Genomic DNA, 17,931 nt, shown 5'->3' on the forward strand with positions numbered 1-17,931 from the left:
TTTAAGTTTTTTTGATGTGCATAGTTAATTCATGATAGTAAAATGAGTTCAGTAAGAAAGTTGATACTTCAAGATTAGGTCTACATGTGTGTTAATTTAATATTTCTAAATTTTTCCTTTAATATTTCTAAGATAATGAGGGAAAAAATTGCTAGTTTCTCTTTATAATGATCTAAAATGGAATTTTCTGCAATAAACATTTTTGAAATTTAATTTTAATATTTTGAACAACTTTTCATCCAGATACTTTGTGTAATATTGTTTGATGTTAAAAGCAGTAAAATATTTACTTACCATGACAATGGCATTTGTGGCTGTTCGACGAGACGTAATTTTAGCGGAACTTTTCTGTCTTATCATGTTATAAAAATGTTCATAACGATCACACAAGTCCTGTAAATATAAAAACTGTGTTGTACATATAATTATAAAAGAATATAACAATTATACATAATTTGAAATAATATAAGGCTTTATAGTTATGTTCATATCGCTGCATTGTACCGAATGTGAAGAGTTAAACAGAACATTTATTTAATATGAGAAAAAAACTGCACATAAATATGTTTAAAAGTGAACTTGAAAAACCTTTTAATATATTTAAGACTAAATGTATTTTAGAATAATATATTTCAGACAAAAAATTATGCACGCAAAATGCAACAAATCAAATTTAAAATGTACACTGTGCAAAAAAAAAGAGGACAGTTCTATATTTCCTGTTCTACTGGGCCGATTGACGAAATTCAACTTCCGTTTTTCATGTCTCGAAAGCGCAACATAGGATACATATTACATTTACATATAGCATTATAGATATTTTGACACAAAATCAGACTTTTTCTGAAATGACATGCCAATTTTTTTTCCATATTTTGATTCTACGACTCAAATTATACTAAACTGCCAAGCTTTTTAAAAAATTAGCTCTCAAAGTTTTAGCTCCTTTTAGTTAATTGAATTGGATATATATTTATTTATACCTCTTTCTTTATTAAACTTGATTCCTTCTTCCAGAGTTTGAAACTTGGGCTTAATCCAAATATATTTCGTACATTTTTCATGATTTATTTTTAAAATTTGTATTTTAAAATATTTTTTATAAATTTTTCGGAAAAATTTTTGAATTATAACCTATAAAATGTTTAACATCCTCTTAAAGTATAAGTATTTCTAGCAAAAAAATAGAGTTTTTTATTGAAAATTATCTACAATATAAATGAAATTACATATTGGCACGTTTTAAAATTTGGCATTTTTTTTAAGCGATAATAACACCAAATGTGGTTTACGCACTTTGTTAAAATTATTTGAAAGTATGAAAGATGGCTTTTTTCCTGTTTCATCTGCAATGCAAAAAGGAAAGGAAAATTAGGTTGCTATAAATTAAGAAGTTCGCCAAGTAAATTATTCTTGGCGCAAACAGAAAAAAATTACCAAGATAAATTTTTGAATTTCTCCATAAATTTCGCAACAAATTTTACAAAATTTAATATTAAAGTATAATTTTCGTCGAATAGAAACACAGAAAAAAATTGACGTCATTTCAGAAAAAGTCCGATTTTGTGTCAAAATACCTATGTTATAATAACTGCTATATATAAATCTAATATATATCCTAAGCCACACTTTCGAGACAAAAAACGCAATTTTAATTTCGTCAATTGGCCCAGTAGAATGAGAGATATAGAATTGCCTGCCCCCTTTTTTTCGCAGTGGACATACAATGCACAGTGTACAATATATATATGCATTTATATTTAAGTAAACATAAGTTAAAATCAATCATCATATTATAAAATATTAACTCATATATTTCTCCTTCCCATATACCCCCCTTCCTAGTTATTGAATGTCTGCTTTAAATACTCGATTTACTTAAATTTCCTTGCACAAGAATGACTAGTTTCTGAATTTCTCAGATTGGTATCTTTTTGCACATACATTTCAAGTATATTTATTGAAATTTCAAAGTTCTAGACAAGCCCTATATATTATCCTCCCATGGATACATAAAAAAAAAAAAAAAAAAAAAAAAAAAAAACTTCAGACTACAATATATAGTACATCTGACAAAAAATTTGTCTTCATCTCAGTATACTTACTGGGTTAGATCGCAAATGAGTGTAGTGGGCAAAATAGGATCTGTATGGAATGGCAAGTATAGTAAAATTTTCAGTGGAAATCGGAAAATGGAATGGACATAAAAATTAAAGACAGCATTTTCTGAATAATTAAACTTCTAACTGTGTTCATAAAAGTTAAAATATAAGAAGTTTTTATTCTTTCTGGATATGGACATCACTCTTCCTTCCAAAAAGGCAATGCAGTTACAAACGGTTAATGCTACTTCCATTGTCTTTCCCACTGGGGTCTATTTCTGATCATTAGATACTGCTGGCACTAATGATAATACTACTTCCATTGTCTTTCCCACTAGGATCTATTTCTGATCATTAGATACTGCTGGCACTAATGATATATGTTAGAGTTACCTTGGTAACCTCATCTCATTTTCATAATTGAGAACTTCATGTAGTTTTGAAGTGAAGTCTTTAAAAGCATTCATTGTAACTTTTGTGAAAATGTTCCTCTCTGTTCAAGCATGTCAACAAACATAAATTCAAAATTTTTTAGAGTAATGGTGCATAAAGATATTTGGTACTTTTCCGTTTCGCCGGCACAAATCTGACCAAGTGGACTTTATTGTTGATAATGCACAGTATACACATAAAAAATGTTAGCTCTGAGAATTTTTTATTTTGATTTAAACATTTTAATATCATTTAAAATTTTATAAAAAGACAATAAAGGCAATAAATTTTTAAAAAGACATTAATTTAAGAATTTACTAATTTACTATGCTTTCATGGTACAACAACCTGATTTGCCAGTTCATATAATGTGACCCCAAGTGATCTCATCTCACATAAACTCCGATACAAAAATCTAATTCTTTCAGTAATTATCTACATTAATTTCAAGTTAAATCTTAATATGGAATAGAAGTTTAAATGCACAGAAAATTTTAATTCGTACAAATAGATTACTCAGAAATTATGTAAAACTGAAGTACTTTACTTCGCTAGTGCATTCTCATTAGAATTGATGAATTTAACCTTTTAGTTTCCCTTTTCTATATTTTCGCCTTTCGGTGAGCAGTGTGATTGCATCCTAATTGACTTAATTACTGCCAATGGCCTTAAGGCATAAAATTGAACTATCTGGTAAAAATTCTATTTAATTGTATGCCAGCATTGAAAGAAACAATGAATATGATAAGAAATGAGGCATAAAAGGTTACCAGCGAGGATATTCCTTATGGTCTCGGTTGTACCATTTTTGGCAACTTTATCACCTGCGACGGCAAAATGGAAAAGTACCAGATATTCACACTTAGACCACAGAATATCAATTGTAAATATTATGCCAGAATGAATTGTATAAAAAACAGTATTGAAGACAACTAATGGTAATGTTAATATATGTATTTGTATAACTTTTTTTAATTTATTTTTATCTATTTTTGAATTTCAGTTTAACACAAGTTCTTCCATTCTCTCTCTTAAAAAATGGAGCACATTTTAAAAAGAAAATTTTTATGAGCATATAGAATGCTCATAAAATCTGATGATAAAAAAGACAAAATTTCAAATTAACTGCCAAAACCAAGAGAAAACAGCTTTCATCAAAACTTGATACCATACGGAATTCTTTAGTACCCAGGGCAGATGAAAAGGAACAATCTGAATCTTTTATTTCAGCTTCAGGCCGGGGGGTGGACGTTTTTTTTCAGGTGAAGAAAAATAGCTCAAGAAGAATACAGAGATAATGTTTAAGTTCTTAAACAACATAAATATCACAAATTACAAAACTACTTACAAAGCAAAAGCTAAAATCCTTGAATAATAAGCTCAACAGTGAATTAATTTAATTCTCAAATTATTAATAGTCTCCAATTTATAACCATTGGGGAAATGGCAGCATTACCAGAACCATCCTAAACAGTTAAACCTAGGTTCCAGAAAATATATTTACTGGAAGATTTCAAAAAATAACTAAACAATATTTAAATTTTTTACTTATTCATTAAAGATATTTAATTTATTTTGTATTGTAAGTGGAGAAGAATCTTTAGAAAATCTGGTACTTACGTATTATCGCAACCAGGTTGGCGCGATTTGTAAGTTTGAGTAAAAAAGTATGAATAGAAAGAAAATGTACATTTATTAATTACAGATAATTTGAATACAGTTTTTTATATTATTTTGTTTTAAAATATAAAATAGCAATTAAACCCTTCCAGTTTCGAATTTGAATAAGTTGCAGAATTATTTTTTCGGCGGAAATCTTTTGGCTATTGCTTTTAGCACTGATTGAAAACCGTCTTCGCCATTAACAGCTTGAGCTTGGTGCCATATAAATTCGATAAGGTATGAGTCAAGATGATGACGGGCTGTTCCTCTCTGTTTTTTGTTGTGCGATTTGGCTGAGTCCCACGTGCGCTCTACATGTTGTGTGTGAACGCCCGTGTTGGTATCCACAAAGTTATATTTGTGATTAACAGTTCCATGCAGAAATCCAGCATTTTCGAATTCACTTGTATTGTATCCTTTCCAGCAATCCGAATAAATGATGCTTCCTTCCTTGATATTTTCGCAAATTTTTTCCATGAGGGTAACGGCGCTTCTGTTAGGTACAGTAACCAAAAAAGTCTCTTTCTTTTCTCAGCAAATTCCGCCGAAAACCCATTGCTGTGGTAGTACACGCCCAGTGTTATTTTTTCTTTTTACAAATAAACTTTCATCTATTTTCACAATACCTATTTGCTTTCTTTCTTTTTCATCCATTTCAAGGGCACATATCTCCCGCATGTAATTATTCCAATCTATAACAGTTTTGTCAGCAATTCCCATCTCTTCTGCACAAAATTTAATTGAGGTTAGCTCTTTACACCAACAATAAATGAAGCGCACCGCTGTCACAAATGAAATTCGGCTATCTTCAAACCAATTTCCGGTTCTCACACCCAAATGTTGATTGCACTCTTCGACGTTACATTTCCAGAAGATTTGCTTTCCAAAATACAGTTTCATTTTATGAATTTTTACAAGTATGTTCATTCGGTATAATTCCATATCCCTGCAACAATTCAACAGCATCTTTTTCACTCGCAGGCAGATCCCAAATACCCATAGTTAAAGTATTTCAGGGCATTCAATCTAACCAGTAAGAAAAATAATTTCTTTATGAAAAACTATGTATAACACGTAGGGTTGCCATAAGTAGGGTTGCCAAATTTGGTGATTTATGCGAATTTTGGCCTGGTTGCGTTAATACGTAAGTACCGAAAATCTAAATACATTGCCATTATAAATGAATGATTAAGCTTACCTTATAAGCTGTAAGGAGATCTAAAAATAAATTTAACTCCTCTACTACATTTTCTTCTTCTTGAGAAGCCTTAAACAAAAAATAATATATTTTTAACAGTTCAATTAAATGTATATCATTGGGCCTTTCTAATAAGAGTAGCAATTTAATATCCAAAGTTATCTGTTTTCATTAAATTGAGGCATTATTTTATTTTTTGCATTTTATATTTCAGTTTTAATTTTGATAAAATACTAAAAATAACTCACCAATTCAAGATATGCAGATGATACAGTAGATAACATTGGATGCAAATTTTTCATCCCTTTTTTTAAATGATCCCATGTTTCGTTTCCACCTGATCCCCAATCAGATTCAGTACTTGCACTATTGGCTAAAGAACTGAAGAATAAAACAGATATTTACTATTTTCATATTCCTTTCCCTAAAAAATAACACAGCAAACAACACTCATACAATCCTCAAATTTTAAAGCTTAAAATGATAATATGAATAGAACTGAACAAAAAGTGAATTTTAAAAAGATTAATTTCTAAAAATGTAATTTCAAAAACTATTTTATTATCATATATGAAAATCTAATGAATACTTTACAATAAATTTTTTATTTCTTTTACCATAACAGCTGATAATCATTTACAAAATATAAATAAAAAAATAAAAGTAAAATGCTTATTTCTTTTTTGGTTATACAACTTTAGTATCCTCATCATTTTAGGATATAGTTTATGGGCACAGTTTACATTTTATTTTGATTTATCAATATACATTCGTTCAACTCAACACATACCATAACTCCTTTCCAAACAGCAACATATCAGAAGATTCTTGCTTAGTCCTCTCTACCATTCTTTCAGTAACTTCTTTTAGCTGAAGAAATCCACTAAATACTTGCTTCATTTGTTCTCGAACAATGGAAAGTTGATTAGTGGAATCAATAGGCACCAGTTCCTTTAAAAAATTTTGTTATGAATATTGGAAAATATAGATTTGGCCATAAAGATTGATTAAAGAAATTATAAAATTTATTTTATGAACTTTCTTTGCATACTTTCAATAATGAACATGTTACGATAGTCATTAAATGGAAAACACTTAAAACACTTGAAATTTAAAAATAACATGAATTTATATTATTTTTCCATTATCCAAAGATGATAAAATAATTAACACCATGTAAAATTAGGCAAGCAGGGGGATAGAAAAAACCTTTGACATAGACTTCATACACAATTCTATTGATTTTAGAAAAAAATAAATAAATAAATGGCACATTATTATTTTTATAACATAAATATAGATCACAGAGTTTAAATTTACCTTAATATTTATTTGATAGGCACATTACGTCATTCTGTGTTTATTCAATTTATTTAATAAAAAGAACAGGTATTGTTAATTTTATTTATTATGGATACTAAAAATTATTTTATTAACGTGTTATTAAAAACCAAAAATTCTAAACTACAAGCATATGACAGCAACTATGATGATACAATTTTAGAGTTTATAATTTTTAAAGCTGATTGTACATAGTTTAAAGAAGCTGGGATAATAGCATGGTATCAAGAATTTTGAATACTTTAAAATAAGTAAAAATTCTTTAAAAATAAATAATTTCTAATTTGCACTGAATGAGTGTGTGTGTGTGTGAAAATTACCAATGCATATATACAGTACAAAGCCTAAATTCGAACATCCAATATCCAGACCTCTGGACCACTAGTAATTTTTAGCCAGAAGGGCTATTAATTTCGTTTTGACATTTTGCGTGGAAAACTTTTAAAGTCTAAATCACTTTTCAAATTGTTGCCACCAAATATTATCGCCCTGTATGATATTTAAAGAAATTAAATAATGAAGAATCTGCATAAATGTATGTATATTTCCTGTATTGTGATAAAATAATGAATGGTACCTAGCGCCATGAAATTTTGAATAATGTACATCTTCACCCGAATATGGGCATCTGGAAGCCCAAATTTGGAAGTTGTTTTATTATTTATTTCATATTTTGTAAAGCACTTACGAGTTTCTGATTAAGAAAATCAGCGATTTCAAAGTGAGCAATGGTAACACTGTATGGGAAGACAAAAAAAAAAAAAAAAAAATTTATCTCCAGTGCGCAAGACTGTGTATCAGAAATTCTAAAGATATGCTCTTTTTAAATTACTCTGCGATACTTCAGTTGAATTATTGAATTTTATGGCTTAAGTGCAAAGAACATGATATTTAATAAATAAAGGTAACACACAAAACGTTAAAAAGAAGCCTCTTTCAACATAATACAAAATCTGAAAGCCTTCAGATTTTTTTTTTTAAACTTTTTTCTTTTCATTTCCTTTTTAAAGATTTTTTCTCTGTACAAAATATAGAAATGGAGAATATAATAAATACTCAATGAAAAATAGATGTGCCGTAAATTTGTTTTTATCCAGACTAACGCAGATTCCCTCCACATCACTTTAAAATACCTATTGTTTAGGGAATCACACCAGTGGCCAATGACAATACATTGACTGATACTGTATTGACATTGACCACACTTTACCTTCTACAGTTATTTATAGTGTTGGTTAAGATTCGTAATCTGGTAGTCTTGACTCTAAGGTATAAAATACCTGAGCCTGGGCTTCCTATAACCTATGGGAGTGGGATAAAGACTACAACTTTGATAAATGGGGGCCCACAGAGGAGTCGGTATTGAAAACCCTGTCTAATAGACAGCCAATTTGACAATCAATCTTTCTCCATCTTCACAAGTTCTACACCTTCATGGTGTGATAAAGGAAGTATTTTTAATCCTCCCTCTTGTGGTTGGGAACAAAGGGTGTACAGTGCAAATGGAAGCTTAATGACCTCTAAGCTTTGCAAGTCCATGACTCCTGCCAGAAATGAAGTGCTTCAGTGGGTCAGCCATGTACTGCAGTCTTTAACCAATCAAGGAACATATATTTATTTATCACCACACATTCGGTCTTTCAGTATTTGTGGAGATTATCATTTTTCCATTACACTTGCACAATAAGTGAAGTCCCAAAATCTGTCTGTTTGGAGTGAAATACTGCTCAAATTGGTTTTCTTTTAGTGATATAATAATGGGGAAAGGGACAGTTACAATAATAACAGAGTTCGACTCTGAAGCACTTAAGTTCAGTTGTTCAGTTAACATAGCAAATTACGCTCTTCCTTAACTTCCTAATTTCAAACAGCTTTGTTTTTTACAGGCTATTATTATTGCAATTATCTTATCAAAATTAAAGTTTTGATTACATTGAAAAGAATTTCATTCTGGAGCTGCAGCAAGATCTGAAGTGTGAAAGCATATTTCCATGCCAATCAGGCAAAAACAGAACTGCTGCAAAAAGTTAATAAAGGCATATTCATTTCAAATTATGTGCTATTAAATTATGTATTATTAAATGATGATTAGGACAAATTGATGATTAAACGATTGAGAAAGCATCACAATACAATATGAGTGTGCCATTGATGGGTGCAATGCAGTGGCTCAAGATAAAGTATTTCATAAAAAAATAGACTTAAAAATTGAGTGGAGGTATTCAACAGGTTGGTTAACCAAATTCAAAAATCATTGTGCTATAAAACAGTTAAAAATCAATTCAACAAACATAATAATATCGAAAATTTATCTACAGGACAAAATTATATAGTTGGTAAAACTGGTCTTTTCTTGCAATATGTATACCCTAAATACATTAACGACCTCATCAAGAAAGCCCAATCTAGTCTGAAAAATTCCAAAGTGACACTAACAATTCTAGCATGTGCAAATGCTGCAAGATTGTGATAACATACACTTTTGGTGATTGGAAAAATATATTACCTTGGGCATTGAAAGGAATAAAGATTTTCCACAGCATTTACCATTGAATTAAAAGAGCAAGAATGACATAAGGATTAATGAACAAGTGAACTGAATATCATTTAATACCTGAGGCTCAGCACCATTTGAAACCAGTTGGTTTACCAGATGATGCAAAACTGTCCTGATTATAGACAATTCTGAAATTGGTTCATACTTCATTTAAAAGTTTCACTAAAGATAATGTCTCTACCTAATACTTTCTTCCTGGTTGTACATCCATCATTCAGCCAAAGCATACCGGAATGCTCTGCATATGGAATTGCAGATATATAATAGCACAGGCCTCATCAACCTAGGACCCACAGGCTACTGAGTGACCGATCTCATAATTTCAAATGACTCGCTTCAGTTCCAAAAATAAAGCAAATATATAAAAATATAAAACAAGAAATAAAATGAACACTTGAATTATATATAAAAAATAAACTGAAAATAAATAATAACAGTTTTGTTTGATTATAAAGCTGCAGTAACAAATATGCATTTTTATTTGTAACATAATTTCAAGGAGAGGCATTCCATAATTCTCTGACAGACATCTGCCAACATGAATGTCATTATCTTAGTTCATTCTCAATTGCAAAACTTGTTCAACAGTGCAAGAATAAATTCAGTAACAAAAAATTGGCTTTACCTTTATAATTCAACTTATAAATGCAAGAAAATATTTTCACACATTAATTTTTTTTAAAAGTAAGAACAGAAGTAGCTTGACTGTAAAAAATTCAGATGCTTGTATTCAGATGCTGTAAAAACTTGTATTCATGTTAAGATCATTAACTATTACTCAGATTTCACTAAATTGACATCACAAAATCAGCATCAGAGGAGCTACTGATATCAAAGAGAAAAATAAAGTTCATTCAGTTATGTTTGCTTTTATAATAATTATAATTTTTATGTTTAAAATTTAAAGCTTGTTATAGTTAGCATAAAACTTATCTTATTATTCATTAAAAAAAAGATTGTTATAAAATGAAAATACCACTGACCCAAAATGTCTTCTTAATAAACACAGTTTGGCCGATTTTGATCTGCAACCAAAAAAAGAGTTGCTGATGCCAGAAGCAGCCTTTTTAAAAGCTATGCTAAATTTTCTGAACGATAGTAAGATCATCTAAGATTTTTTTTAAATATTTGAATATAAAATTTACTGTGTGAAGCATTGCAGGAGCATGCCTGCAGATATTTTTAAAAAATGCTGGATGAGCCACCATATTTTATAGTGATGATAATAGTTGCAAATTTGAAGGTTTTCAAAAATCATGTGCAAAATGTGAAAATTTCCAACTAATGGAATTTATGATAAAATATAGAGACATGATAATAAAATAAGATATGACAGAAATGTTTCATTGTGATGACAGTGCTCTTATCATCAGTCAAATAATAGTCAGCAAAAACTGTCACACAGTTTTAAACACAAAAAATATCACTACTGATAGTGAGGAAAATGAAGTTATTTAGAATGAGAAGATTTTGACTGAGAGTTTCATGAAAATTCTTAATGTGGGAGTTACAGAATTTGAACAATGGAACTTTTATAACTGAACAAGAAATCGTCTATCTATTAAAAAAATATTAGCACAAAAAACAAAAAGAGAAAGAAAAAAGAAACAGCTTAAATAACTTACTTAAGAAGGAAGAAAAGCTTAATAAAAGAACAAATAAATATTTAGCTTTTTTATACAGTTTAATTCTTTTGCAGTCATACAGTTTCATTATTTCACAAACAATTTTATAATTTTTACATGTCATCTTATGATATTTAAACTAATGACCTAAAATGTGCAAATTTCTGAAATCCAGAATCACTAAAGTCTGAAAATTTCTGGATCTTGAATTTTGAAATGTGTACAGTACAAAGTCTGTAATCCGGGCTCGTTGGAACTTTGGCGATTCCGGATTAAGGGTTTTTCCAAATCATAGATCATCACTTTAAATTTGGTAAGATGGCATGCAGAATTTACACAATTAAAAATATGAAACCGTAATTTATGAAATAAAGAGCAATTATGATCTAAAGGGTATCAAAATTTACAAAAAAAAAAAAAAAAAGCTTAATATTTATTTGTTTACTTTATTAAACATTTCTTTCAATGTAAGTTGCTTCATTTTTTGTGCTAAACGCGCATGCATAAACATTAAACGCGCATGCATAAACATTAAATGCGCAAGCATAGCATTAAACGCATGTGTAATGCATACAAAAAAAGAAAGTTTATGGCTTTGAGGTCCAGATTCTAGATCATTCCGAATAATGGACGTCTGGATTACAGACTTTGTACTAATATATATATAAGAATTTGTATATAAGAATTCTAAATCACTTTAAATACTAACTAAAATTTATTCCCATAATTCATCACTTTAGTTAAATTGATGTTTATTTGAGATGATATATGAACAAATTTTCTAATAATATATGTACGTGTCTGCAAATATCATATATGTTCTAACATTGATCACATTTTAATTTTTTACTTGAATGTATCTTTAGATTATTATTACAAAAAGAACAACACAGAGTTATATAAGCACAATATAAAATGAGCTTATATGAATATGTAAATACGAAAAAGTACTTTAGTGCTAAAAAAAGGAACACATACCTCAGCTTCTTTTGCTTGTTCATTTGAGTTGAATTCATCCAACACACCCCGAAAGTGATCCTTCATTTTATGTTGTACATCCTAATATAAATTTAAACAACTTATTTCAGAATTTTAAAAACTCCACCTCCTTCTCAAAGAAGTAGTTCACAAAAAGCATACAATTAATGAAGTTTTACAGTAAATGAAATCTAAGCGGAACAGTTATAAAAAATTTGTACAATTTGTACTATAAGCTAATACATTATTAATAAATTCTAATAGATAGGATGATCAAAAGAAAGAAAGTTAAGATTATAAAAATATATTATGCTGAAATAAACACATCAGAAGGATTCAAATGTTAAAAAGTGACAAAGAAATAACAGTTCTGGTAGATGTAGGATAAATATACAAAACAGAAATTGCCAGGATTGATAAGGGCAGGCAATACAGTCCTGTTTTCCTGGGAAGCCTTTGTCTTATTTATCACTGTAGAACAATTTCAGAATAAACTGTCAACCCAATGGACTTATTTTACGGTAATAATCAAAGAACACTGGAGACAAAAATATTTGCAAACACCAGCATCTAAAGCAAAACAGTGCAATAGAGATTACATCAATTCCTGTTACTGGTAAATTTAAAATTAGACTGCTTACAACACTGAGGTCTTCATGGAGCAACTACAGAGACCTGTTAAGGTATGATGAAAACTTATTTCTTAACACTTTTATAATTTGAATCAGTCTGATATACTAAACAGTTTTTGACTAATGCAAATTTAAAATCTCGCGTTTCGAAAAATTTCCAGAACAAATATAGTATGAAACTGATTTTAAATGTTATGGACAAATGCAAAATGAATTAAACATTAAAAAATAATTTTGTTTTATAATTTTAAAAGGCCAATTTTAAGTGAGGACATGAAGGATTATAAATATCAAATATGGTTATAGACTACGAGATTAAAATTATTACAAAAACTGTTTAATCATTAATTTATTATTCTATTCACACAGTTATTACTTTAAGCCAGGGCTGTCCAACTGGCGCCAAATTATTTTTACGGCCTGCGAGTACATTTTACTATGAATAAATTTATGTTACTTATTATTATTAATATTAAAATTATTTTACTATGTGAAAATTTAAATCTAATTTGTATTTAAAGTAGGTACTATTTAGTTTGTGTAACTTCACTTAACCTGGCTGAATACATCAGCAATCCGTTTAACGTCTGATGATGGTTGGCTCAACGTTGGCGCCACATATTATATTTGTGGTTGGTTGTTGTTTATCTATGGTTGGCGCACATGATGCGCACACTACCCTGCGCTATTTGGTTGATTCATGCAATCGTGCGAGTGCAGTCTTGTCTAGAACTTAATGAGGGGTGACTGTGTTATAATATTAACTTAATTTCATATTTATTTATTAATTAAAATAATTATTGAATACGAGTGCAACTAATAAAAGAAAAATAGACCTCAAAAATTGAGAATTTCAAGATTGCTGGGAGATAGCTTATTTATTTATTCTGAACAAGAATGGTAAACCACAGTGTTTGGAATGTTTACAAATCATAGCTGTGTGTAAAGAATATAACTTGAAGTGCCATTATCTTTCCATGCATGAAAAAAGTATCATTTGTACACGCAAGACATGAAAATACCACTAGTGAAAAAATGAAAAAGCAGTTGGATCATCAAACGATTTATTTTAATCAAGAACCAAAATTTCCAGAAGCATCTGTAGCTGCATCGTTTGAAGTTTGTTTAGAAATAGTACAGGCAAAGGAGCCATTTTTGGATGGAGAATTCATTAAAAAAATGTGCCATAAAAATGGCTCAAGCATTTAATGACAACGAAATGGTAAGAAAATTTCAAACAGTATCTCAACAGATTGTAAGCCGACATATAAACGAGATTAGCATGCATGCCACTAATAAATTAGAAAACCTAATCAATAGTTGCTGCTATTTTCGGTAGCATTGGTTAAAAGAACAGACATTTCTGATACAAGTCAAATGCTTATCTTTATAAGAACGGTAAATGAAAACTATAATTATTCAGAAGAACTTTTAAAATTACAATCATTACATGGAACAAGAAAAGGTGAAGATATTTACAAACAATTAAAATGTTCAGTAGAGAAGTATGGCGGATTTGACAAGTGCACTGCTATTGTAACCGACGGTGCTAGTGCTATGATGGGCAAAAATATTGGGCTCGCAGGGAATTTTGCAAAAAGAAGGAATAACATGTCCTATGTTACACTGTATTATCCATTAGGAGGCATTATGTGGTTTATCCCTACAACTAAGACATAATGGACAAGGTTTGCAAAATTACTAATTTAATTTACAGCAGAAATCATTCTCTTACACACCGAAAATTTAAAACATTTTTGGATGAATTGGAAACTGAGTACGAAGATCTGCTTTTACATAGTAACGTTCATTGATAAGTGCTGGAAAGTGCTTGAGGAGATTCTTTACACTTCGAAAAGAAGTTCATCTTTTTCTCACAGAAATTGCTGTCAATGAAAATTTAACAGCAAATTTAGTTGATAAAAATTTTATTTATTCACTTGCTTTCCTAATGGACATTACAAATTATTTAAATATTTTGAATAAATCCTTGCAAGGACAAGATCAAAATGTGTGTTGCTTTTATAAATATGTTACTGGATTTAGAAACAGATTAAAATTGTTCAGGTTTAATTTGGAGCAAAATAATTTATTTCATTTTGAATCTTGCAAAGAGATCTATGAAGGAATGTAATATAGAAGCGAATTTTAAAATATCTCTACCAAAATTGAATATGCTAATTACAGATTTCAATGAAATATTTTCTCAATTTGATGATCTTAAATCGTTTATTTATTTTGTGATCCAATTAATATTCATATCAACTTCATTGGTCTTAAATATCAAATAGAATTATGCGACCTGCAGGCTGACCCATTTTTTACATCTTGTGGAGTAACTGGAATAGAAATATTCAAATTTTTAGATAAAGAGAAATATTCAAAATTAAGAGATTTTGGACTTCAACTTGTATCAGTGTTCGGAAGTACATATATCTGTGAGCGTGCATACTCCGATATGAAATATATGAAGTCAAAATATAGAAACAGTTTGAAAGATTGAACTCTTGAAGATATAATTAGACTTACCACAACAAATATTAAAGCGGACATAAAAGATATTGTTGCTAAACAACTACAGCCACAATGTTCTCATTAATATATTACGAATATTTTAAAGTTTTCTTTTTAGTATAAATAAAATATTTTTTTTAATTAACATAAACTGACTTTTCATTTATCAACCTTCTTGGCCTCCCGAAATGTTTGGTGAAAAAAATAGGGCCCACGGGCTAAGATAAGTTGGACAGTGCTACTTTAAGCTACAGTATTTTCAACTAGTAATACTGTATAAAATTTACTGATAGAATTTTAAAAACTAGTTTTCAAAATTAACTAAAATTTAACAATTCAATTTAAATGTTTGTTTAAAAAACCATTTTTTTAAATTTATTTTACCTTTTTAAAAGTTAATATTTTTTATTACATATACACATTAAGAATAAATAAGTATTATATTTTTACTGGCATTTCTGTTTGCAATATTATTTCAACAACAGGCTTTCTACACACAGCTTTATAGAATAAAATTCCAGTTATTTGGATTAGCTGGAGGGGAAAAAAAAAAAAAAAAAGATTACAGTTCAATACTGTGAAGAACAGTTTATGCTTAAAAAGTTTAAAAAATAAATAATTAAAAAATATGAGAAACCATATAAATGTTTTTACCCTCTTCTCAAATAAAAATAATATCTACTACTACAAACTGATGAAATTAAAATTTTACTGTGGAATAAAATTAAAAAATTAAATTTCTAATTTTGTGATCTTCATTTATTTCTGCATTCCTTTTATGGAATGCAAAATGGTCTAAAGAAAAAAATATATGAAATATTAAAAAGTATATTACTATTTGAATGAAATTTAAAATGCAAATATATGAAAATACTTGTGATCAATATGCTTCTACAAAATTTTATCATAAGCCTAGTATTTTATCTTGGATGCAGATAATAATATGCACAAAAAGTAGAAGTAGAAATCTTTCAATTTACTAATTACAGGATAAGTGAAACTTTGGTTCCTGAACTTATTCATTCCTGAAGATAGGTTGTCATCCAAAATATTCATAAACTCAAACTATTTTCTTCAAGATGATTTAATGCAGAATAAATTCAGTCACAGCTCCCAGCTTAGAAAGTACTTTATTACAAGCTCGTAAGTGGTAAACTGGTGGAATTCATTAAATCTAATACATACACTATATTTAACACAATAATAAATATATAAAATATGAAAAACTGGATTAAATTTTAACCATATTAACCACCCTATTAATCACATTTTAGAGTATCATTTGTGTGGCTTACTTGTTTGTAATTTGAGATATTACAGTTATCCATGATATTTTCCATTTTGACAATTTGTTCATAACCCAAGGTTTCACTGTATTAAAAACATACTTTACTTATGTTCATGGCTGCAAAATACTATTAAGATGTCCAGGTAGAATTACTTAGGTTTTGCTACATTGAGCATTATATTTTTGTTATACAGAAGAAATGAAAGATTGGTACTTTCTAATTAACTGCCCAACCCAGAGAAGATTCACCAAACAACGTGCTGTGTTGAAAAAGTAAGCAACGAAGAATTTACAAAAATGTATTTATTTGACAATCCATGAATAGTTGTGCATGTATTATGCCAGCATGAAATTCAGTTTTTGAAATAAGACAGTTATCTTTGCTGGCTGTATATCTACTGTTCTTAGGTGATTGTAATAACAGCTTTTTATGAATGTATGCAATTTTCTGATTTTTTCTAAAATTTAAAACAAGTTGATATGTAACATGGGAGAACAGGGGGAAGGGTTTTAATATGTTTCATTTGTTTTTAATTTCGTAATTTGCTGCTCTTTTATGCAAATTTCAGTGCACTGACTTTTTTTTAACATAGCTGCTGTTTTTCAGGTTTGAACTTGTTAAAAATTATTTGGCAATGATTGGCAACTTTGTGAGAACATTGGGAAGATAATCAGTACCGATCCTAGACCATTGGCCATCCACATGCAAATTAAAATTGGCCACTTTTTTTTTTTAAACAAATATCATATTGTTACGAAATGCACAGGCACGGTAAGATGGCTTCTCCGCAAAGCAGTTTTAGGGTTGCCATAAAATGGCAAGGGAAGCATGTTTGCCACATTTGGCGAGAAATCATCCATTTGGTGACAAAATTGGCAATATGCCATGGACGGATGGAGAACTTTCTGGAACGAATTTTTACCGGTTTAGCTGAGAATGTTCTTGAAAACCAGTCAAAAGCTATATAAACCCTGCTGGTATGCGGAGAGTTAGGGAGTGTGAGTGTGTGTGCCTCATCTAGCGAGCTGATAGTCAGTCATTGAGCTAGTGTCTAGAAGTCTAGCGCCGAGTTGGTCGTCGAGTGCATCGAGAGAGTCTTTTAGTACATTGCAAATTAGTGCATCATCGAGTTTTGTCTTAGACTGCATTGAGTCGAGAGCTATACTCTTGTGTATCGCCAAGTGCATAGCGTGAAGAGTCTTGAGAGTACGTGGAATTCCAAGAACGGCCAAGCAGAGTTGGGAGCTGTACTCGGGTGCTTTGCGGTGAAGCTGTCTCCACCGTTATTGCCTGACAGTGTGAAGGCTGTGTCGCTCACCAAGTTATCGTTATTCACTCCAAATCTACGAACCCCATATGAACGTGAAGGAAGAAAATAACGTAATAACTGGTGTCAGAAGTGGGGTTTGCAAGTGAATGCCAGTGACTCGCCTGCAGAGGAAACGAAGACTTTGATGGACTTCTTAGCTGAGATCAAAGCCGGACAGGAAGAGATGAAAGCTGAACTGAAAGAGATAAAAGCCGGATATGATAGGATGAAAGCTGGACGGGAAGAGATAAAAGCTGAAATCAAACCCGGACTGAAAGAGATGAAAGCCAGA

At 29.9% G+C, this 17,931-nt stretch overlaps 1 protein-coding gene across 2 annotated transcripts in view; it reads right to left on the reverse strand.

Moving 5' to 3' along the window:
* The window catches only part of LOC118204410 (sorting nexin-8-like), a 41,913-nt gene that overhangs the window by 10,252 nt on the left and 13,730 nt on the right, over positions 1-17,931 (reverse strand). For both annotated transcript variants that reach the window (XM_085824708.1, XM_085824709.1), the window contains 5 exons: positions 11,896-11,976; positions 6,185-6,345; positions 5,643-5,775; positions 5,395-5,463; positions 295-393 (listed from right to left, as the gene is read on the reverse strand). In XM_085824708.1, coding sequence (XP_085680834.1) covers positions 295-393; positions 5,395-5,463; positions 5,643-5,775; positions 6,185-6,345; positions 11,896-11,976 — 543 coding nt within the window. The remainder of the gene's footprint in view (positions 1-294; positions 394-5,394; positions 5,464-5,642; positions 5,776-6,184; positions 6,346-11,895; positions 11,977-17,931) is intronic.

The sequence above is a fragment of the Stegodyphus dumicola genome, chromosome 10, assembly GCF_044657685.1.
Source record: "Stegodyphus dumicola isolate Sdum_Otavi_A_Nest chromosome 10, ASM4465768v1".
Taxonomy (NCBI): domain Eukaryota; kingdom Metazoa; phylum Arthropoda; class Arachnida; order Araneae; family Eresidae; genus Stegodyphus; species Stegodyphus dumicola.